General features: G+C 42.0%; 1 protein-coding gene across 4 annotated transcripts in view; it reads left to right on the top strand.

Annotated features, from left to right (window-relative positions):
- Window positions 1–24,610, top strand: part of HIBCH (3-hydroxyisobutyryl-CoA hydrolase) — a 1,291,623-nt gene that overhangs the window by 368,014 nt on the left and 898,999 nt on the right. For all 4 annotated transcript variants that reach the window (XM_068244938.1, XM_068244939.1, XM_068244937.1 and 1 more), the window contains one exon: window positions 585–665. In XM_068244938.1, coding sequence (XP_068101039.1) covers window positions 585–665 — 81 coding nt within the window. The remainder of the gene's footprint in view (window positions 1–584; window positions 666–24,610) is intronic.

Raw genomic sequence — 24,610 nt, forward strand, 5'->3', positions numbered from 1 at the left:
AGATAGATGTATCATTTAGGTGTCAGGTAGGGGTAAAGTTATTGCTGATTTAATTAGGGACATAGCTAAAATGTCAAAACTGCTCTGGTCCATAGGGGTGAAACAAGGTCTAGATGTGAAGGGGTTAAAGACTATTGAATGACCTCTCTCAAGTACTATTCAAATTTAGCGGTTTCTGAACATTATACAACATAGGTCCTCCTACAAAATCCTGTGCTGCACACAAATAAGAGTAGCTTCTTTATATGGGACAATAGGAGAAAACCGATTAGTTTTTCCTATTGGTAATATCTTTTGCGTCAAATTTTTGACCAAATATATTGGGCATCTTGAATCAGATCATGTTTCTGACTGAAGTTAGACTATATTTTCCATATGATTGTTTCAGGTTCACTACTGACACATGAAAGATCAGCAGGACACCAGGCAAATGATATTGTTTAAAAGGAAATACATATTGCAACCTCCATATCCCTTTCACTTCAAGTGTTCTTTAAAACTAGCTTTAGATTAAAAGAAGTTATGAAGTTATCTTAAATGTTAGTTTTTTTTATCTTGAACTGTTTTTTTCCTTCTTAAATTAGCAATTAGAAACGCTGGAAAAGGAGGAGACCGGCTTGCTCAAGAATTCTTCAAAGAAGAGTACCTTCTAAATAATGCTGTTGGTATGCATACATTTTTTTAATTTTTTTTTAGTTATTTATTTTTTTTACACGTGCTGATTTGTGTGTGTTTGTTTTTGTTTAAACTGCTTATGCTCAGTTCCTGCTATGTTTGCTGCCCTAGTGTTAAAGTGGACCTCCATAGTAAAAATCTAAATATTGCAACGTCCCTGTAAAAAAAAAAAAAAAAAAAAAAAAAAATTACCTGAGCAGCCTTGTCTCGCAAAGCTGTCCCGAATACCTGTAATTACTTGACTTTTGGCGCCTGCAGTAAATAGATTGGTGTTTTTCTCCAAGGAGAGATGGGAGGGAAGGGCCAGGTGCCGGAAGTCAAGTGATGTGGGGTCTTCGGGGAGGCTTCATGGGACAAGGCTGCTCAGGTGACTAACTTTTTTACAGGGATACTGCAGGATTTCGATTTTTAACGTGGAGGTCCATAAACGACAGGCAGCAGAATCAAAATGCATGAGTTGAGGACTGTCATGAATCTCTTTGGGCCAGTTAACATTATATAAATATAAAACAATACATAAATTGCGTGTACTGTTAGGCCCCACAGGTTGTGTGTTGCAGAACATTTTAGGAGATCTTGGATGAGTACTAATGTTTCCAATGTAGTCAAATACTTTTTTATTATTATTAATTGTATTTATAAAGCACCAACATATTACGCAGCACTGGACATTAATTTAGGTTACAGACAATATTTAGGGGTGACAAACAGCAATATGACAATACAGGAATACAAGAAAACCAGATCACTCAGCACAGTATGAGTACAAGGTAATGCTTAGTCAGTCACGGGAGGGGAACATGGAGATTAGGCAAGTTAGGTTCACTCAAATGCATAGCATGGGTGCACAGTAATGGAGGTGCATGATCAGGTAGGACACAAAAAGAGGAGGACCCTGCCCAAAGGCTTACAATCTAGAGGGAGAGGTAGGGACACGAGAGGTAGGGGACCAGAGTTCAGCTGTGGGTTTAGAGCAATTGTGAGGGGTGGTAGGCCAGAGTGAAAAGGTGAGTTTTGAGGGCCTTCTTGAAGGTGTTGAAGGAGGGGGCTGCCCTAATGGGTGGAGGTAGGGAGTTCCATAGTGTTGGACCGGCTCTTGAGAAGTCTTGGAGGCGTGCATGGGACTGGGTGATGCGGGGGACGGGCAGGCAAAGTTCATTGGAGGAGCGGAGTGAGCGGCTTGGTGTGTATCTGAGTAAGATCAGAAATGTAGGTTGGACAGGTTTTGTGGACGGATTTGTAGGTCAGACACAATATCTTGAATCTGATTCTGGACTGGATAGGAAGCCAGTGGAGGGATTCACGGAGGGGAGCCGCCCTGGTCGAGCGATGGGAGGAGTGGATAATTCTGTCTGCCGCATTCATGATGGACTGCAGTGGGGCTATTCGGGTCATAGGGAGACCAGACAGAAGGGCAATGCAGTAGTCGAGGCGGGAAATTATGAGGGCATGGATGAGGAGTTTGGTGGTGGCAGGGGTTAGGAAAGGGCGAATCTTACAGATGTTACGAAGGTGGAAGTTGCAGGACTTTGTGAGGTTTTGGATGTGGGGAGTGAAGCAGAGTGCGGAGTCTAGGGTGACACCCAGACAGCGGGCTATCTCTAGATAACACCAGGGGTTAGTTTTCTTTTCAAGGTATTGAAAAGGTCTTTTACGGAGAGACAATCTTAATAAAATATTAAATAAAGGAGAAAGGAGTGTATTGTATTCACAAGTTGGGTGCATGCGCCCCAGACAAACTCAATGCCAAGTGATATCTTAGTTTATTGATGAACTTTTGTTATTGCTCATTTTACATTCCATTTGTTTTTAACATGTTTTGCTTTTGAGAGACTTATGTGATCTGTTAGTGTGTCCCCCCCCCCCCTCTTATTCATAGTGACCTGGTATTTTCTTTTGGGATGAATCAGGGGAGGGGTTATGACTTTAAAGGTAGCCATACACTGGTCGATTTGCCATCAGATTCGACCAACAGATAGATCCCTCTCTGATCGAATCTGATCAGAGAGGGATCGTATGGCTACCTTTACTGCAAACAGATTGTGAACCGATTTCAGCCTGAAACCGTTCACAATCTGCTGTTGTGGTGGTGCTGCCGCTGCTCCCCCCCCCCCCCCCCGCATACATTACCTGCTCCGCCGGCGTGACTGCCCCCGGTCACCGCTGCACCGTCTCCGCTCTGGTCTCCAGGTCCAGCATGCTTTACTTCTTTCTCTTCGCCCTCTACTGTTTAAACTTCCTGCCGGGCAGGAGGAAGTGAAGCATGCCGGACCCGGAGACCAGACCAGAGCGGAGACGGAGCAGCGGTGACCGGGGGCAGTCGCGCATCCACAATCATCCAATCCCGCATTATATTTCACTCTCAAACGTCTTCATTTCTCCCTTTATTTTTTATTTATTTTTTCCTTCCCCCTCATCCCCCTTGTTCTGCTTCTCCCCTTTTCCAAGAGCAGGAACTCTAGGCTTATTACTCAATAGCTTCTCCCATTGTTCCCCTAGAGTCATACCTCCCAATGAGAGATGGATTTCTACCACCTCAATGCTCTCCAGATCTACCACTTTATACATATCAGAGATCCAGTCCTGCAGCCCCGGGGCAGTTTGACCTCCCCAGAATCTAGCAATTAATCTCCTAGCAGAACAAAGACCCAATTGAAACAATTGGGAGAAGCAATGAGCACTGCTGACTGATGTTCTTGAAGTCCCAAACAGAGCAAGGGGCGAATCCAGAGGGCAGTCTTTTATACGGGTGTTCCAGAATGTCATAATAATGTTCCAAAATGAGCTAATAATGGGGCATGACCACCACACGTGTATTAAATTATTATTTATGCCATTACATCTCCAGCAAGGTCTGGTACTTGCAGTTATATGTTGCAATCTCGAGGGACTTAGGTGTACAACCTAGCTATAATCTTATATTGTACTATTTGTAATTGTCTAAACCATAGATGTTGGAAAATTGATGGCCAGATTGTACTCTCTAGAGATGAGCCAAAGTCCCTTTCTCATTTCTGACAGAAGGAGAGTAGCATAGCTGAGGGATATGTGCCTATAAATGTATAGAGTCTACAAATGAGCTTAGGTGGCCTTTTTTTTTGTATAAATAGTATTTCAAAGTTATTTAACCACTTCACCACTGAGGGGTTATACCCCCTGACCACCAGAGCAATTTTCACCTTTCAGCTCTCCTTCCATTCATTCGTCTATAACTTTATTATTACTTATCCCAATGAAATGAACTATATCTTGTTTTTTTCGCCACCAATTAGGCTTTCTTTAGGTGGGACATTATGCCAAGAATTATTTTATTCTAAATGTGTTTTAATGGGGAAATAGGAAAAAATGTGGGAAAAAATTATTTTTCAGTTTTCGGCCATTATAGTTTTTAAATAAAGCATGCTACTGTAATTAAAACCCATGAAATGTGTTAACCCATTTGTCCCGGTTATAAAACCATTTAAATTATGTCCCTATCACAATGTTTGTCGACAATATTTTATTTGGAAATAAAGGTGCATTTTTTTCAGTTTTGCATCCATCCCTAATTACAAGCCCGCAGTTTAAAAAGGAACAGTGTTATACCCTCTTGACATAAATATTTAAAAAGTTCAGTCCCTAAGGTAACTATTTATGTTTTTTCTTTTATTGTATTTTTTTTTTTTTTAATTACAAAAAAAAAATAAAAATTGGGGAGTGTGGGAGGTAATGAGTTAATTTATTGTGTAAATGTAATGTTTGTATATGTAAAATGCTTTTAGGGTGTAGTTTACTATTTGGCCACAAGATGGCCACAGAGTGTTTGTTTACATGCGACCTGTAAGCGTCCGGAAGGACGCTTACAGGAAGCAGTAGGAGGCTGGGAGACTCACAATGATCTCGCTGTTTCTGAAAGAAGCAGCAGATCATTGCGGGGGCTAGATCAACGAACGGGAATGGATTTTCCCGTTCATTGATCTCCGGGCGAGCGGGCAGCGGCGTGCACGAGCGGCGGGTGCGCACGCACGAGCGGCGGGAGCGCAGACAGCGGCGGTAGCGCGGAAGGTACGGATTTCTCCGTCCCTGGTTTTTTAGCGGGGAAAAAAGGGACGGAGAAATTCATACCGCTGGGGGTAAAGTGGTTAAAGTGGCTTGCAAAAGTATTCGGCCCCCTTGAAGTTTTCCACATTTTGTCACATTACTGCCACAAACATGAATCAATTTTATTGGAATTCCACGTGAAAGACCAATGCAAAGTGGTGTACACGTGAGAAGTGGAACAAAAATCATACATGATTCCAAACATTTTTACAAATCAATAACTGCAAAGTGGGGTGTGCGTAATTATTCAGGCATCTGACTGGGCCGGCGGGAAGTCAGGGTAGTGTCTCAAAGCTACCAGTGGGGAGATCCCATTATATTTATACCAATGATCAATGACTTTACTTAGTGTAGTTAAAGCGGACCCAAACCAAACATTTTTTAATTCAAAATATTTAGTTGCACCACTCTGGCACATACAAAGATAAATAAACACTCCTTCAACCCTATGAGCATTTCAGTACATGCTTTTCACCCTCCTCTTTGCATAACTAGGGTTATACCGGTGGAAGCCATTAGCAATTCCTCCTATGCTGGACACCATCTACTCCACCAGTTTGCCGGATTCTGTCCCGGCAATATGAAAGGAAGGCAGGGGTTCCTCCAATAAATGTAAAATATTTTATTTTATATTTGTCATCATGCAGCTGAAAAAAGGCTGCTATTTATTATTATAATTTAGAAAAAATATTTTATTTCTGAAATCTTTTTTTTTTAATTTGGGTCCACTTTAAGGTAGGTTTTACCAATGGGTGGTTAGTTGTTTTAATAAGGTTGTGTGTATATAGATGTTTTATCCCAGGACAATGCTATTCCAGGGTCGGCTACTTCCTGTTTTTTTTTACCCATGATTTATTTTGTTTGCCTGATCTCCACTCGAGTGCTCTGGCTAAATGGATACTTCTGTAATACCTATTAAGGTCAGGATTGGCCAGGCCCCCTTTCCTTTGTTTTAGTGCAAATAAAATCTTGAAACAAGGAATGTCATACGCTAAACCATGTACAGGGTAGGGTGATAGGCAAGTTTTGCAAAAGATAGAGAACTTTCGGTTGTATCATCATTTTTATAATGTCAATCCTGCCCAGAATATTAAAATAGGGGCGCTTAGCTTATGCCTACATTCTTTTAGCAGGTTCTTAAAATTTAGGGCACTTAGTCCAGAATTTGTTTTTGTTTACTTTAAAATTGGAGCATATGCAAAAATTTGTTAGTATTTTTTGTACACTAGATAGCGATGCATTCAGACTTGTTAGAGCTAATAATGTCATCTGCATATGCGAAGATAGCTCATGGTTATTAGACTGAATTCCCCTAATCCCAGAATCATTGAATTCGGGCAATAAATGAATCTCCCATTCCAAATTTGTGTAGTATCGCATAGAGAAAATCTCTAGATAGCCTGTCAAAGGCTTTTTTTGCATCGAGAGTTATGATGATTGCCTCTTTCTTTCTAACCTCGCAATTGTGGATGAAACTCATAGCAGCTGAGATATTATCATGTTTGGTAGTTTTTCTTTAAAGCCAGCCTGTTGGTCTCCTAAGATGGAGCCCAGGACACCCTCAATTCTCAAGGATAGAATATTGCAATATACTGTATTTACAGTTTCACACTTTTTGGTTATGTACTATACTTCCACATGTGTTAATCATAGTTTGGATGCCTTAAGTGCGAATCTACAATGTTCATAGTGATGAAAATGAAGAAAACTCTGAATGAGAAGATGTGTCCAAACTTTTGGTCTGTACGGTGTGTGTATGTATTTATATATGTATGTATGTATATGTATATGCATGTATATGTATATGCATGTATATGTATATGTGTATATGTACAGTGGAGGAAATAATTATTTGACCCCTCACTGATTTTGTAAGTTTGTCCAATGACAAAGATATGAAAAGTCTCAGAACAGTATCATTTCAATGGTAGGTTTATTTTAACAGTGGCAGATAGCACATCAAAAGGAAAATCGAAAAAATAACCTTAAATAAAAGATAGCAACTGATTTGCATTTCATTGAGTGAAATAAGTTTTTGAACCCCTACCAACCATTAAGAGTTCTGGTTCCCACAGAGTGGTTAGACACTTCTACTCAATTAGTCACCCTCATTAAGGACACCTGTCTTAATTAGTCACCTGTATAAAAGACACCTGTCCACAGAATCAATCAATCAAGCAGACTCCAAACTCTTCAACATGGGAAAGACCAAAGAGCTGTCCAAGGATGTCAGAGACAAAATTGTAGACCTGCACAAGGCTGGAATGGGCTACAAAACCATTAGCAAGAAGCTGGGAGGGAAGGTGACAACTGTTGGTGCGATTGTTCGAAAATGGAAGGAGCACAAAATAACAATCAATCGACCTCGCTCTGGGGCTCCACGCAAGATCTCACCTCGTGGGGTGTCAATGGTTCTGAGAAAGGTGAAAAAGCATCCTAGAACTACACGGGAGGAGTTAGTGAATGACCTCAAATTAGCAGGGACCACAGTCATCAAGAAAACCATTGGAAACACATTACACCGCAATGGATTAAAATCCTGCAGGGCTCGCAAGGTCCCCCTGCTCAAGAAGGCACATGTGCAGGCCCGTCTGAAGTTTGCCAATGAACACCTGAATGATTCTGTGAGTGACTGGGAGAAGGTGCTGTGGTCTGATGAGACCAAAATAGAACTCTTTGGCATTAACTCAACTTGCTGTGTTTGGAGGAAGAAAATGCTGCCTATGACCCCCAAAACACCGTCCCCACCGTCAAGCATGGGGGTGGAAACATTTTGCTTTGGGGGTGTTTTTCTGCTAAGGGCACAGGACAACTTAATCGCATTAATGGGAAAATGGATGGAGCCATGTATCGTGAAATCCTGAACGACAACCTCCTTCCCTCTGCCAGAGCGAGGTCGATTGATGGTTATTTTGTGCTCCTTCCATTTTCGAACAATCGCACCAACAGTTGTCACCTTCTCTCCCAGCTTCTTGCTAATGGTTTTGTAGCCCATTCCAGCCTTGTGCAGGTCTACAATTTTGTCTCTGACATCCTTGGACAGCTCTTTGGTCTTTCCCATGTTGGAGAGTTTGGAGTCTGCTTGATTGATTGATTCTGTGGACAGGTGTCTTTTATACATGTGACTAGTTAAGACAGGTGTCCTTAATGAGGGTGACTAATTGAGTAGAAGTGTCTAACCACTCTGTGGGAGCCAGAACTCTTAATGGTTGGTAGGGGTTTAAAAACTTATTTCACTCAATGAAATGCAAATCAGTTGCTATCTTTTATTTAAGGTTATTTTTTCGATTTTCCTTTTGATGTGCTATCTGCCACTGTTAAAATAAACCTACCATTGAAATGATACTGTTCTGAGACTTTTCATTTCTTTGACATTGGACAAACTTACAAAATCAGTGAGGGGTCAGATAATTATTTCCTCCACTGTGTGTGTATATATATATATATATATATATATATATATATATATATATATATATATATATATATATATATATATATATATATATATATATATATAATATATGTGTGTGTATATATATATATATATATATATATATATATATGTGTATATATATATATATATATATATATGTATGTGTATATATATATATATATATATATATGTGTATATATATATATATATATATATGTGTATATATATATATATATATATATATGTATATATATATATATATATATATATATATATATGTGTATATATATATATATATATATATATATATATGTATATATATATATATATATATATATATATATGTGTATATATATATATATATATATATGTGTATATATATATATATATATATATATATATATGTGTATATATATATATATATATATATATATGTGTATATATATGTATATATATATATATATATATATATGTATATATATATACACACACACACACACACACACACACACACACACACACACACACACACACACACACACACACACACACACCTCTATATCTCTCGAGTCCTGCGTGAATGCGGGGACGACGACGTGCACTCACTTTTTTTTGGAGAGTGGACGCCGTCCCCCCTAGCACCCTGGAGGGGAGCAGCGCAGTGGAGAGGAGCATTGTGCACAGCGTGGGGAAGGGTGGACGTTTCCCCCCCCTTCCCTCACCTTGGGGCTCCTCTCCCTGGCTCTCCCCTCCATAACATTGCGGCAGTGGCTGGCAGCGGCATCAGTGGGCGGGACTTACCTCCTCCAGTGTTCCGGGTTGACGCTGTGCATGCCGCTGCTCTGGTCTTCACTAGACCAGACTAGCTGCACTGATGCCGCTGCCAGCCATCGCCGCCAGCCACCGCCGCAATGTTATGGAGGGGAGAGCCAGGGAGAGGAGCCCCAACGTGAAGGAAGGGGGGGGGGGAAACGTCCGCCCTTCCCCACGCTGTGCACAATACTCCTCTCAACTCCGCTGCTCCCCTCCAGCTGGGAGGACACCTATACACCTGGCTACATATACTGGGCACATATACACCTGGCTACATATACTGGGCAAATATAGCCCTGGCTACATATACTGGGCACATATAGCCCTGGCTACATATACTGGGCACATATACCCCTGGCTACATATACTAGCACATATACCCCTGGCTACATATACTGGCACATATACCCCTGACTACATATACTGGGCACATATACACCTGGCTACATATACTGGGCACATATAGCCCTGGCTACATATACTGGGCACATATAGCCCTGGCTACATATACTGGGCACATATACCCCTGGCTACATATACTAGCACATATACCCCTGGCTACATATACTGGCACATATACCCCTGACTACATATACTGGGCACATATAACCCTGACTACATATACTGGGCACATATACCCCTGGCTACATATACTGGGCACATATACACCTGGCTACATATACTGGGGACACCTATACACCTGGCTACATATACTGGGGACACCTATACACCTGGCTACATATACTGGGCACATATACCCCTGGCTACATATACTGGGCACATATACCCCTGGCTACATATACTGGGCACATATACCCCTGGCTACATATACTGGCACATATACCCCTGGCTACATATACTGGCACAAATACCCCTGGTTACATATACTGGCACATATACTGGCACATATACCCCTGGCTACATTTACTGGGCACAAATACCCCTGACTACATATACTGGGCACATATACCCCTGGCTACATATACTGGGCACATATACCCCTGGCTACATATACTGGGCACATATACCCCTGGCTACATATTCTGGCACATATACCCCTGGCTACATATCCTGGGCACATATACCCCTGACTACATATACTGGGCACATATACCCCTGGCTAGATTTACTGGACACATATACCCCTGCCTACATATACTGGGCACATATACACCTGGCTATACTGGGCACATATACACCTGGCTATACTGGGGACACCTATACACCTGGCTACATATACTGGGGACACCTATACACCTGGCTACATATACTGGGGACACCTATACACCTGGCTACATATACTGGGGACACCTATACACCTGGCTACATATACTGGGGACACCTATACACCTGGCTACATATACTGGGGACACCTATACACCTGACTTCATATACTAGGCACAGATACACCTGGCTACATATACTGGGGACACCTATACACCTGGCTATACTGGGGACACCTGAACACCTGGTTACATATACTGGGGACACCTGGCTATACTGGGGATAGCTATGATTAAGGAGCCATCCTATGCTCCGATACACGTGAGCTTTTTTATTGCAACACTGATGATGGATTAAAGAGCAAATAAAGGATTTTTCTATTTTCACCCAACCAATTGGTGCAGCAGGATTTTCTTTTGATTACATGTGGACTTTGGCATACGATTTCCGTGCTCCCTTTTGGATGTACACGTGAGTGCAGCGGTCTCTTCTCTTTTCCTTTCTCTATACTGGGGACACCTATAGACCTTGCTACCTATTCTGGGGACATCTATACACTTGGCCACCTATTCTGGGAATATCTATAAACCTGGCCACCTATTCTAAGGACATCTATACACCTGGCTACCTATTCTGGTGACCTCTCTACATCTGGCCACCTCTCTACATCTGGCCACCTATTCTGGGGACACCTATAGACCTGGCTAGCTATACTGGGGGTACCTATTTTGGGGGAACTGCTGTCAGATCTGTATTTTTGGGGAACCGCTGATGCCAGATTACGTGTACTTTGGGGAACCGCTGCCAGATTGTGTATGTTGGGGGACCACTGCTGCCAGGTTGCATGTATTTTGGGTGTTACGTGTATTTTGGGTGATCCACTGCCAGGTTTCGCATATTTTGGGGAACTGCTTCCAGATTATGTTTATGTCGGGGGAACTGCTGCTGCTAGCTTGTCTATTTTGGGGGAACCACTGCCATATTATCTGTATTTTGGGGGAACCTCTGCCAGATTGTGTATTTTTGGTGAAATGCTGTGAGATTACATCTACTTTTTGGGCATACACTAGGACAGAGCTCAAACGTCCCCTGGCAGTCCTTTTATATCCCTGCTAAGGCCATGTATATTTGGCCCCACCCATGACCACGCCCACGCTATGCTTAACCACGCCTATTTTTTGGCGCGGCGCAGAGGTTTTTAGGGTGAGTCCGCTCTTTTTCCAGGACTAGACCTGTGTGTGTGTGTGTGTATGTATGTATGTATGTATGTATGTATATGTGTGTATATATATATATATATATATATATATATATATGTGTAAATATATGTGTGTATGTGTATATATATATATATATATATATATATATATATATATGTATGTATGTGTATATATATATGTATGTGTATATATATATGTATGTGTGTATATATATATATATATATATATATATATATATATATATATATGTGTATATATATATATATATATATATATTCCAAAGCTAATGGAACATAATGTCCAGCCACATACTGTATATGCACTGTATTGTGATGAGAATATTTCTCCAATACTTCCAGCATAATACTCTGAGGCAAGTTAGTAGTCTTTCATCAAAACATTGCCAAGCCAAGTGATCCACATCAATAGCAAGAGGCAACAAACATATGCAAGTGCAATTTACAGGTGCTGTGATCAATATATTGGGAGGTTACATCCACAATAGTTAGTTGATAGTATGGTGCAGGCAAAACGGCAAATAATTTTGGTGTAGTTCCTGGTAGCATAACAGCAGGTGTTGACTCAGGCTGCCCAGCAAGCACATAAAGCTGTGTTAATAGCAGACACTCTATATTAGCAGCAAGTGTTAGTTCAAAAACTCTCCAGGTTTGCAAGAAAAGCACATGTAAACTATGTTGGAAGCAGACAATGTAATGCCAGATGATTGCTTGTCCCAGCATAAACTTAGGAAGTTTAATGCATACAGTACCAATTCGTCGGTGTCTAGCTCCCACATAAGGCTGCAGATTTCACACCAGTTGCTACAGAATGCATCAGAGGAATGACCATGAGCAGAGCGGCTGGTTGGCAGGCACGCTAAAAGGCAGCAGATGTATAGCAATTGGAGTGGTGAAAGGGAAAAGCGTCAGTGCAGCAATTAAACCCCCGCCCGATACTTCACGCTAGCCCACGACATGTTTCACCGGACTTACAGTTTCCTCAAGTGGGCGTGGATAAGGCATTCATTAAATCAACTTATCACATCATCTGGTTTAGGAGAAATCATAAGCACTGTACATGGGAAGCGCATTGAACTGCATCATATAGGGTTGGGGATTGCAGCCCCATATTCCTTTGCTTACAGCTAGCTTAGCGGTTTTTAAGGTTTAGAAAATGTATGGTCTTTTGCAGGATATGATTTATTTATTTAATAATTTATTAACGTTTTCCTATTGAATTTCACACGCAACCAAAAGGCAACTATTTTTCGGGTTCAAATATAGATATTATTATTAACTTCCCTGGGGGAATGTCCTTCATACCCTTCTCCTTTCCATGCAGGAATGATAACTCACATTAAGTATGTGATGAGGGACTAAGCTTTTTGTAGACTGTCTTTTGCCTATTAACTACTTAAAGTGGTCTAACACCCAGCATTTCAACTTTGCTTTAAAAGATTGCTTACAGCTTATAAACTATTATGCCAGATTTTTTTTTTTTTTTTTTAGCAGAAATTCACTGAATGGATTAAACATGACATTTTAGTGCTGCATTTAGCTAGAATCCTCCTCCATGCTTGCTTGTTTAGTTACAAATGTATCTATCTACAATGTAACAAACAAACACTGCTCTGAGAGAACAAAGAGGGCTTCCCCGGCAGGCTTTTCAGAGGTCTATTTGTATTCCAAATAAATATACATTTGTAACTACTGATAAGAACGGATGCGGATTCCTAGTTAAATCCAACACTAAAATGTCATGTTTAACCCATTCAGTGAATTTCTGCTTAAAAAAAAATCTGGCATAATAGTTTGTAAGCTGTAAGCAATCTTTTAAAGCAAAGTTGTAATGCTGGGTGTTAAACCGCTTTAAAGAGAAACTGTCACAACAATCTTAAAATTAAAAACTCGTACAAATAAGAAGTACATTTCTCCCAAAGTAAAATGAGCCACAAATTACTTTTTTCCTATGTTCCTGTCACTTACAATAAGAAGTAGAAATCTGTCATTACCGACACATTTGGACTAGCCCACCTTCTCATAGGGGGGTTCTCAGGGTTTTCTTTATTTTTAAAAGCACTTAGTGAATGGTAGTTGCTCCGTCCAACTGCCAAAATAGTGTGCAGGGAGGCTGGCCAGCATTTTTATGTAAATTTTTTTCAGGGAATGTCTTTATAAAGAATAGGCCATGCTGAGAATCCCCTATGGAGAGAAGGACTAGCCCAAAACCTGTCGGTAATGTTAGATTTCTACTACCTACTGTGAGTGAAAGCAACATAGGAGAGAAGTAATTTATGGCTCATTTTACTCTGGGAGAAACTTACTTCTTAATTGTATGTGTTTTAAATTTTAAGATTTTCGTGACAGTTCCCTGCCGTCAGCTAGTTTTGTTTTTGCCAACCTCGGGGTCAGCGGGCCGCATTGCGTACATTTTTATGCATTTCCGTTAGTGCAGGAACATTAATGCATACATGTTTCGTGTTAGCGGTACAACGCAAAAAAAAAATTTCGTGTTGCAATGCGAACGCTAAAATTTATTAGCGTTGCACCGCTAACATAAAAATGTATCAGCATTGCACCGCTAATGCGAAAAAATGTATGCGTTTATGTTCCTGCACTAGGGTTGTCGCGATATACCGGTATCGCGATATATCGCGGTTTCAATGTGCATGGTTATCATACCATGCACATTGTCAAAATACCGTTTTTTCCGCTTCCGCATTCGCCGCCTGTCGCCGCCCGTCACCACTCAGCGAGTCGGCTCTCAGGCGCCGGATATGACGTGCGTCCAGTGAGCACGCGGCTGCTGGAACGCAGAGACTTCCTCCCAGGCTGCCTCCCAGGCTCCCACCAGAGGCGCCCTATACAGAGCACTTCTCCTGAGTAGTCCTGTGCTGGCGTCATCAATGACGCTCGTTCCCGCCCAGCGTCTCTGCACTCTAAGTGAATGAAGCACTTAGGACTGAGGACTTGGCTGCTGGCAAATGAGTATTTGTCCCCTGACTCCCCTCTCCCTCCCTTTGGCTCTCCACCTAATTCTAGCTACATGTATCCCTATGCTGCGGCCATCTACCACTAGCTACACCTATCCCTGGCTACCTATGCTGCGCCACCTACCACTGGCTACACCTCCCTGGCTACCTATGCTGCACCACCTACCACTGGCTACACCTATCCCTGGCTACCTATGCTGCGCCACCTACCACTGGCTACACCTATCCCTGGCTACCTATGCTGCGCCACCTACCACTGGCTACACCTATCCCTGGCTACCTATGCTGCACCACCTACCACTGGCTACACCTATCCCTGGCTACCTATGCTGCGCCACCTACCACTGGCTACACCTATCCCTGGCTACCTATGCTGCGCCACCTACCACTGCCTACACCTATCCCTGGCTACCTATGCTGCGCCACCTACCACTGGCTACACCTATCCCTGGCTACCTATGCTGTGCCACCTACCACTGGCTACACCTATCCCTGGCTACCTATGCTGTGCCACCTACCACTGGCTACACCTATCCCTGGATACCTATGCTGCAGCCACCTATTACTGGCGGGTGGGGGCACATTATTTAATGTAAGGGGGTAGGGCCCAGGTCCAAATTATTGTTTAATACCGTATACCGTAATACCGTCATACCGTGGTATTTTTTTTGACGGTTATCATACCGTGGAATTTCATACCGTTGCAACCCTATCCTGCACTAGCGTAAAATGTACGTAATGCGGCCCGCCGACCCCGGCAAAAAACAAAACTAGATGGCAGCGGGGGACTGGAGCAGCAGTGAGTGACTACGAGGGCACAGGATGGCTGCATGGGGCTGATAGAAGCCCCAGGTAAGTGAAACTCATTTTTTATCCAGTGATCCTCTGGGACAAGACTCCGAGATATCCACGCCCCTTCCAGGAAATATTTCAATCCCTCCCCTATAAAAGAAAGGCCATGAGAATCTCACCTCAGTTTGAAATATTTCCTGCGCGAGAAGGATGTTTCTTTCCCTCAGGGGAACCAGGTCTGTGGTAGGTAGGGCCTGGGGAAACTTGTAGGGGGCTGCCGAGACTGAGTTGGTCAGGCTGGCAGCATCAAGGGTTCTTACCTTGCCTCGTATTTGCTCCCTTAGGTGGAGGGAGAAAGCGAGAAGGCGTCCTCGATCCCTCTGTCTTGGTTGGAGGTGGCGGCTGGGCAGTCTCGCACGCAGCTGGAGACAAGCGTCAGTGGAACATAAGATCCACCGGGTCTGTTGTGGGGAAGTTTAATAGCCGCGCGCGCGGCTGCCGCTGACGTCACTTCTGGCGGAAACCAGGGCGGAGCTTTGCATAAGGGAGGCGGTGGGACGCGCCGGCGTCCTCTCGCACTGGTGAGCGAACAGGACAGTCGCAATGTCTGTGGCTCCGGGGGAGGAAGTAGCTGGTCCATCTAAGGTATTTTACGGCTAATAGCAAATACTTAGTATTATCTGGGCGATCTTTTCCCATTCTAATGGGGGGGTTATTTGGATCATGTTTTTCAGGCAAAAGATGGATCAAAGAAAAAGTGCCCAGTATGCAATGCACGCTTGCCAGCTGAATGGGAAAAGACACTTTGCAAAGCCTGCTCAAAGAACGTTTTGGCAGAAGATGGCCTCTCTGTCAAGGATACTATATGAGCTTTTAGACAGGAGATGGCAGATACTATTAAACAGTTTAAATCTTCTTTGGCCGAAACTAAGACACATGCTAATAAACCAGAGCCTCCTGTAGCAGCAGTTTCTTCTACTTCAGAAGGGGAGGTGGGTTCAGATTCTCAGGATAGTGCAGAAGAATTTAAAGAGACCCCGTCAAAATTTAAATTTAAAGTAGAGGACACAGAGGGCCTTATTGATGCAATTATAGATACCTTACAAATTGATAAAGGGAATTTGGATTTGTTGACTCCTCATGATAGACTTTATGAATGTTGGCAAGACAGTGAAGGCATTGTTTTTCCAGTTCATAAGTCTATTCGCCAATCTATCCTGAAGGAGTGGAACGAACCTGATAAAAAACTTGTTTTTTCTAAAGGAATGAAGAGGAGATTTCCGTTTAGTGAAGAAGAGGTCAATGTATGGGGTAAATGTCCTAAACTTAATACACCTTTTTCTCAGATGGTGAAAGAGGGAGAATTGGCTTTTGCAGATTTGGGTTCTTTAAAGGATCCGTTAGATCGGAAAACGGACGCCTTTTCAAAACGCACATGGGAGGCTATTTCAGCTATTTTTAGGCCGACTATAGCTTCTACTTGTGTATCAAGAACCATGCTTTTATGGTTGGATCAATTTAAAACTAGAATTCAGGAAGGGGCTTCTAAAGAAGAACTTCTGGAAGCCTTAGAATCACTTTTCAAAGGCACTAGCTACCTGGCAGATGCATCAGCAGAAGGCATTAAGTATACGGCTAGAGCTGCTGGATTAGCTAATGTTACTAGAAGATCAGTTTGGCTCAAAACTTGGGAAGGGAGTATCACTTCAAAATCCAGGTTATGTTCAGTTCCCTTTACAGGTAATCTGTTATTTGGGCCTGAATTGGACGCTACTTTGGAAAGGACTTCTAGTAAAAAGAAGGTCTTTCCAAACAAAAGGGTTACACAGCCTATCAAACGTCCTTTCAATAGGCCACGTAATCAGCGTCAAGGGCAAACTAAAAGAAAAGGATGGTCCTTTAACAAAAATGGTAAGGGGGGTTTTCTTATCAAGCCCCAGGATAATAAAAAATCCCAATCACCATCAAGTGGGGGGGCGACTGAAGAATTTCAGCGAGGTTTGGAGAAATTCAGTCGCCAGCCATTTCTACAGCCAGTTCTACATTTGCTCAATTGTGAAGATGGGTTATCGAATAGAGTTCGATTCTGTGCCTTCCAACAGATTTATGATAGCAAAAAGTCCGGAAGTTGCGACAATGTCGCAAGAGTTGTCTCGGATACTGAAAGACATGGTAGATCAGAATGTGATCATTCCAGTTCTTCGGTCGGAACAGGGAAGGGGGTTCTACTCTTCCGTGTTTCTGGTAAAGAAACCATCGGGAAAATTTCGGTTAATTCTCAACCTAAAGAAACTGAATCCGTTGGTCAAATACAAACGATTCAGGATGGAATCGATACATCGATACATTGATACATTCTATCAGAAATCTGTTGGAGGCAGATTCGTTCATGATCAACTTGGATCTGCAAGATGCCTATTGGCAAGTTCCCATTCACCCATATTCACAGAAATACCTCAGATTTGCCGTATCTCTAGAAGGCACTCTGTGTCGCTTCCAATTCACTTGCCTTCCCTTCGGGATCAGTTCAGCCCCTCGCATTTTTACAAAAATTATGGCGGAGGCTTTAGTTCCTCTTCGGGAGCAAGCTATCCAGGTGATTTTTTTTTATCTCGACGATACTTTGATTTTTGCCGATTCGGTGGAGCTTTTGAAAGCACAACTGGAGACTTCTTTGAGGCACCTGGCTGATCTGGGGTGGTTGGTAAATCGAGACAAATCTGTTTTGATACCAACCCAAACTATAAAATTTCTAGGGATGATAGTAGACACTTCAGTACAAAAAATGTTCTTGCCTCAAGAGAAAATAGACAAGGTTATGAACGAAATAACCTGTCTGCAACAATACCCAAAAGTTTCCTTAAGAGTGATAATGAGAACTTTGGGACTTATGTCTTCCATGGCTCCAGCGGTGCAGTGGGCCTTAGCACACCAAAGACTGCTTCAGTCTTTTCTGTTAAGGAGCTGAGACAGATCTCATCGGAACTTGGATCAGGAAGTGATGCTTCCCTTGACAGTGGTCAGGAATTTAGACTGGTGGCTGAACAGGGGACATCTGTCACAGGGGAATTTATGGATATACCCCAGAGAAGTAACAATCACAACAGATGCCAGTTCTTGGGGGTGGGGTGCTCATGTGGAGCAATCAAGCCTTTCAGGGACAGTGGAGTCAGGAAGAGAAAAGATTTTCGTCCAATCGGAGAGAATTGAGGGCAGTAAAAATTGCTCTCATTCAGGCACAAAAACTTGTGAAAAACAAACATGTCATGGTGAGATCAGACAATTCCACGACTGTGGCATATATAAACAAACAAGGGGGCATGAGGTCGGAATGGTTGCAAGAGGAGGCAGAAAAAAATCTGTGCTTGGGCCCAAGAAAACGTACTATCTCTGAAGGCTCTTCATCTAAAGGGTCTTCAGAATTTAGACGCAGACAAGTTAAGCAGGAATGCTGTTCTTCCGGTAGAATGGTCCCTGAACAGAGAAGTTTTTGCTCTGATTTCAGATGTCTGGGGGGTTCCTTCGATCGATCTTTTTGCGATGAAGCAGAATGCTCTTCTGCCAATGTTTTGCTCGATAAATCCAAGGGACGATCCTTGGGGGATAGATGCGCTGTCGCAAGTATGGAACTTTCCTCTGGTGTTTGCATTTCCTCCTCTGCCTCTCATTCCATTAGTCATCAAGAAATGGAGGGAAATAAAATCCCCATTAATTCTGATTGCGCCTGTTTGGCCAAAAAGAAGTTGGTTCCCAATTCTAAAAAAGTGATCTGTGGAGCCTCCTCTAAAGTTACCGTACAGGAAGGACCTACTGTACCAGGGAAAGTTTTAGCATCCGGAGGTGGAAAATTTAAAACTAGCAGCCTGGATCCTGAAGTAGTATGGCTTAAGAGCAAAGGGCTTTCCAGTAAAGTTATTCAAACTTTATTGAAAAGCTGAAAGGATTCTACCAGAAGTATGTACATTAAGTATTGGAAAACGTTTTTTCATTGGTTAGATTCGTCTTCTTATAATTCTTTTTCTATTTCAGCATTATTGGATTTTTTGCAGGAAGGTGGGCAAAAAGGATTATCGGTTAGCACATTAAAAGTGGAGGTATCAGCCTTGGCAGCCATGATAGGTAAAAAATTAGCTGTGTAGGATTTGGTGGTAAGATTTGTTAAAGCTATTAGTAGACAGGTACTGATTAAAGCACCTAATGTGTCCCCTTGGGATTTACCGTCTGTGCAAAAAGGTTTATCCGGGGCCCCATTTGAACCATTGGATCAGTGCGATTTATTGCATGTTACCATTAAAACTGTGTTCCTCACTGCCATATCTACAGCTAGGAGGGTTAGTGAGATACAGGCGTTATCTTGTATGCCTCCATATTTTCAGGATTTAGGGGACAGGTTAGTGTTGCAAATGGTTCCAGGGTTTCTTCCAAAGGTGGTGTCCAAATACCATAGGTCTCAATCTATTGTTATCCCTTCCTTTAGCGTTCAAGGGGGAAAAAAGAAAGATAAAGATCTGTACCTAGTAGACACCTAGTGTATTTTAAACTATATCTGAGTTACTTCAGAGTTTAGGAGGTCTGATTCTTTGTTTGTTCTATTTGGGGGGAGAAATAAAGGTTGCGCAGCATCCAGATCTACTATTTCTAGATGGATTAAGAAAGCTATTAATATGTCTTATTCTTTATTGAACTTGGAACTTCCGTTGTCCTTCACGGCACATTCAACCAGAGCAGTGGCATCATCCTGGGCACATAATTCTGGTGCTACCCCGGAGCAAATTTGCAAAGCCGCTACGTGGTCAAGTTTTAACACCGTTGTTAAACATTATAAATTGGATGTGTTATCGGAACAGCTGCAAGCCTTTGGTCGTAAGGTCTTGAAGGCTGCTACCCACCCTGAGGTTTGATTCTTGCTTATCATCTCGGAGTCTTGTCCCAGAGGATCACTGGATAAAACAATAGTTACTCACCGGGTAACGTTCTTTCTAGTGATCCTCTGGGACAAGAGTCCCACCCGATTTGGGTATAGTAGAATTATTCTGTACTTTGTTTGGAGTGGTTCATAGTATAAATGAGTGAAAGGAAGAGTTCTAGACAGTTATTATTTAAGACTGAGGGGAGATTCTCATGGCCTTTCTTTTATAGGGGAGGGATTGAAATATTTCCTGGAAGGGGCGTGGATATCTCAGAGTCTTGTCCCAGAGGATCACTAGAAAGAACGTTACCCGGTGGGTAACTATTGTTTTTATTTTTGCCTGACAATTCCTTTAGGGCCACCTTGATTAAAATCTGCGCCCTGTTTTGGTGGATACCTGGCTGACAGGGTGCAGAGTTCAATCAGCCGCCACTCCTCGCATCTGCCATTGTCGTCGTTCCCGCTGATGTTGCAGCTGAATCCACTCCGTGTCCCGTCGCAGCTCACTTGCTCTACCTATCTCTATGACAGCAGAGCCCCGTGAGCAGGTCAGGAGCCGATTTCATTGACTCCTGGCTCTGTCTTACAATGTAAGAAACTCCCATTGGCTTACATTGAAAGACAGGGTCAGAAGCCAATGAAAGCGGCTCCTGACCGGAACTGACAGAGACGGCAGAGTGGGTGGCCCAGGTTCCCAACGTGTGGCGGTGATGGCGATTGTGGCGGGTATGTGTGGCGATTTGTCGTTATCCATGGGGATTCCGACGTTTCTGTACCAGCGGGCTCTGGTCCTTAAGGTGGCAGAAATCGCTGGTATTTAAAAGGTTAATGGCTCTAATTAAAGTAAGAGAAGATGAAAGACAGTCAGTTAAGCAGTTATATCACTTGGTCTGTTAAGAAAATACATTTGTTTAATTCCTTTACTGTATGATTTTTCATGTTTGTTTCTTGTTTTTAGTTTCTTGTTCACTTGTACATCATTTGCTGATAGCAAGGCTTGTTAAGGACCTTTCTCTGTTATTTCATGGTTACAATGTTTTTACTGTATTATTTTTTACAGTCTCTCACCTGAAACTATCACAAATCTTTAAAGTCATAGCAAATTGTTTTTACTCACCTCATTAGTTTGGAGAAAGAATAGAAACATTTGTCCTGTGAGAAGAGTATGACATAGCTGTAAAAAGGGATTGGCTGTGTCTCTACACTCATGTTATTTATGCAATTTTCAGAAATTAAAGTACACCTTTTATTAAAACAAAGGATTTTATCATAACTTGTATAATCAAGGATCCCCTTCCTTAGTTAATGAATTTTTGGACAAAGCCAACCTGCATACATTATCCGATCAAGCCAGGAAAGTCCTGGACGCCCCAATCTCAAATGAGTTTTTCAAAGCAGTCATGGGATCCGCCAAGGGCAAAAGCCCAGGAGCTGATGGCTTTTGTATGGTATTCTACAAATTTTTTGCAAAATAACTCGCTGAGCATTTTTGTACAATGGTTAATGCAAAAGGAGACAAATTAGTATTTTCTAAAGAAACCAATAAAGCTATAATAACAGTTATACCCAAACAAGGGAATTCCAAGGAGTGTTCGCACTTCCGCCCAATCTCTATCATTAACGCTGACGTAAATATACAGTGATGTGAAAAACTATTTGCCCCCTTCCTGATTTCTTATTCTTTTGCATGTTTGTCACACTTAAATGTTTCTGCTCATCAAAAACCGTTAACTATTAGTCAAAGATAACATAATTGAACACAAATTGCAGTTTTAAATGATGGTTTTTATTATTTAGTGAGAAAAAAAACTCAAAACCTACATGGCCCTGTGTGAAAAAGAAATTTGCTCCCTGCCCCTAATAACTGGTTGGGCCACCCTTAGCAGCAATAACTCAAATCGCTAGGGATATCAAATCTAACCCAAAAAAGTTTTACAAGTACATCAACTCTAAAAAAAAGAAAGGTTGACTGTATAGGACTCCTAAAGGATGAGGGTGGGAACTCAATTGTGGATGACCAAGGTAAGGCAAAGTTATTAAATGCTTTCTTTGCTTCTGTCTTCACAAAGGAAACAGCACTGTTGCAAATTACAGAGGCAGAAGAGTCTCAATCTTCTAACTGTAATATTAAATACTTAACGCAGGAAGAAGTAAAGGCAAGACTAAATCAATTAAAAATAGACAAGGCACCGGGCCCGGATGGCATGCATCCTCGGGTCCTAAGGGAATTAAGTTCAGTTATAAATAAACCCCTTTATCTTATCTTTTGTGACTCTCTTTCAACTGGCAGAGTCCCAGTGGATTGGCGTAAAGCCCACGTTTTCCCATTATTTAAGAAGGGCAAAAAATCAGATCCAGGAAATTATAGACCTGTAAGCTTAACATCAGTTGTATGCAAACTATTTGAGGGGTTACTAAGAGATACTATACATGACTTCATAGTAGAAAATAATCTTATTTCTCAGCATCAACATGGGTTTACTAAAGACAGGTCCTGTTTGACTAACATGCTCAGCTTTTATGAGGTAGTGAATGCTAATATGGATATTGGGAATGCTGTAGATGTGATATACTTGGACTTTGCAATGGCCTTCGACACTGTTCCCCACAAAAGTCTGGTGCAAAAGTTGAGGATGCAAGGACTGGGGAAGAGTCTGTGTGCATGGATAGGGAACTGGCTAATGGACAGAAAACAAAGAGTTTTGGTCAATGGATCATACTCAAAATGGGAGACTGTTAGCAGTGGGGTCCCACAGGGGTCTGTACTGGGTCCAGTGCTCTTCAATTTATTTATTAATGACCTAGTGGATGCAGTAATGAGCAATGTTGCTATTTTTGCAGATGATACAAAATTGTGCAGAATCATCAACTCTCAGGAAAATAGTGTCATATTGCAACAGGATCTGGATAGGATGGCTATATGGGCACATAAATGGCAGATGAAATTCAATGTTGAAAAATGTAAAGTCATGCATTTTGGTCGTACCAATGGTCTAGCACCATACAACATAAATGGGATACAGTTGGGGACATCAAACTTGGAGAAGGACTTAGGAGTACTCATCGACAACAAGTTAAACAATCGTACTCAATGCCAAGCTGCTGCAGCTAAAGCTAACAAAATTTTGGGATGCATTAAAAGGGAAATAAAAACTCGAGATGCGAGCATAATATTGCCCATTTAACTAAGGCCACATCTGGAATATGGAATTCAGTTCTGGGCACCACATTTCAAAAAAGATATTGCAGTTTTAGAGCAGGTGCAGAGACGCGCAACAAAATTAATATGTGGGATGGAAGGTCTCGCTTACCAAGAAAGGTTAGATAAACTGGGTTTATTTAGTCTAGAGAAAAGACGCCTTAGAGGAGATTTAATCAACATGTATAAATACATCAGAGGGCAATATAATAGCTTGGCGGATGAGCTTTTTGTCCCTAGGCCTTCTCAAAGGACTAGAGGACATGATCTGCGCATGAAGGAAAAACCTTTTAGCCATTTATTTAGGAAAGGGTTCTTTACAGTAAGAGTGATTAAGATGTGGAATGCATTGCCACAGGAAGTAGTTATGGCAAACTCTATACCTGCATTTAAAGGGGGCTTAGATGCTTTCCTTGCGTTGAATGACATCCATGGCTACAATTACTAGGTAATGCCTCATGATGTTGATCCAGGGATTTTATCTGATTGCCCTCTGGAGTCGGGAAGTAATTTTTCCCTTTTGGGGCTAATTGGACCATGCCTTGTAAGGGTTTTTTCGCCTTCCTCTGGATCAACAGGGATATGTGAGGGAGCAGGCTGGAGTTGTACTTTGTACTGGTTGAACTCGATGGACGTATGTCTTTTTTCAACCAAAATAACTATGTAACTATGTAACTGCAATCAAGCGTTTGCGATAACTTGCAACAAGTCTTTTACAGCGCTCTGGAGGAATGTTGGCCCACTCATCTTTGCAGAATTGTTGTAATTCAGCTTTATTTGAGGGTTTTCTAGCATGAACCGCCTTTTTAAGGTCATGCCACAACATCTCAATAGGATTCAGGTCAGGACTTTGACTAGGCCACTCCAAAGTCTTCATTTTGTTTTTCTTCAGCCATTCAGAAGTGGATTTGCTGGTGTGTTTTGGGTCATTGTCCTGCTGCAGCACCCAAGATCGCTTCAGCTTGAGTTGACGAACAGATGGCCGGACATTCTCCTTCAGGATTTTTTGGTAGACAGTAGAATTCATGGTTCCATCTATCACAGCAAGCCTTCCAGGTCCTGAAGCAGCAAAACAACCCCAGACCATCACACTTCCACCACCATAATTCACTGTTGGTATGATGTTCCTTTGCTGAAATGCTGTGTTACTTCTACGCCAGATGTAACGGGACACGCACCTTCCAAAAAGTTCAACTTTTGTCTCGTCGGTCCACAAGGTATTTTCCTAAAAGTCTTGGCAATCATTGAGATGTTTTTTAGCAAAATTGAG

The sequence above is a fragment of the Hyperolius riggenbachi genome, chromosome 7, assembly GCF_040937935.1.
Source record: "Hyperolius riggenbachi isolate aHypRig1 chromosome 7, aHypRig1.pri, whole genome shotgun sequence".
Lineage (NCBI taxonomy): Eukaryota > Metazoa > Chordata > Amphibia > Anura > Hyperoliidae > Hyperolius > Hyperolius riggenbachi.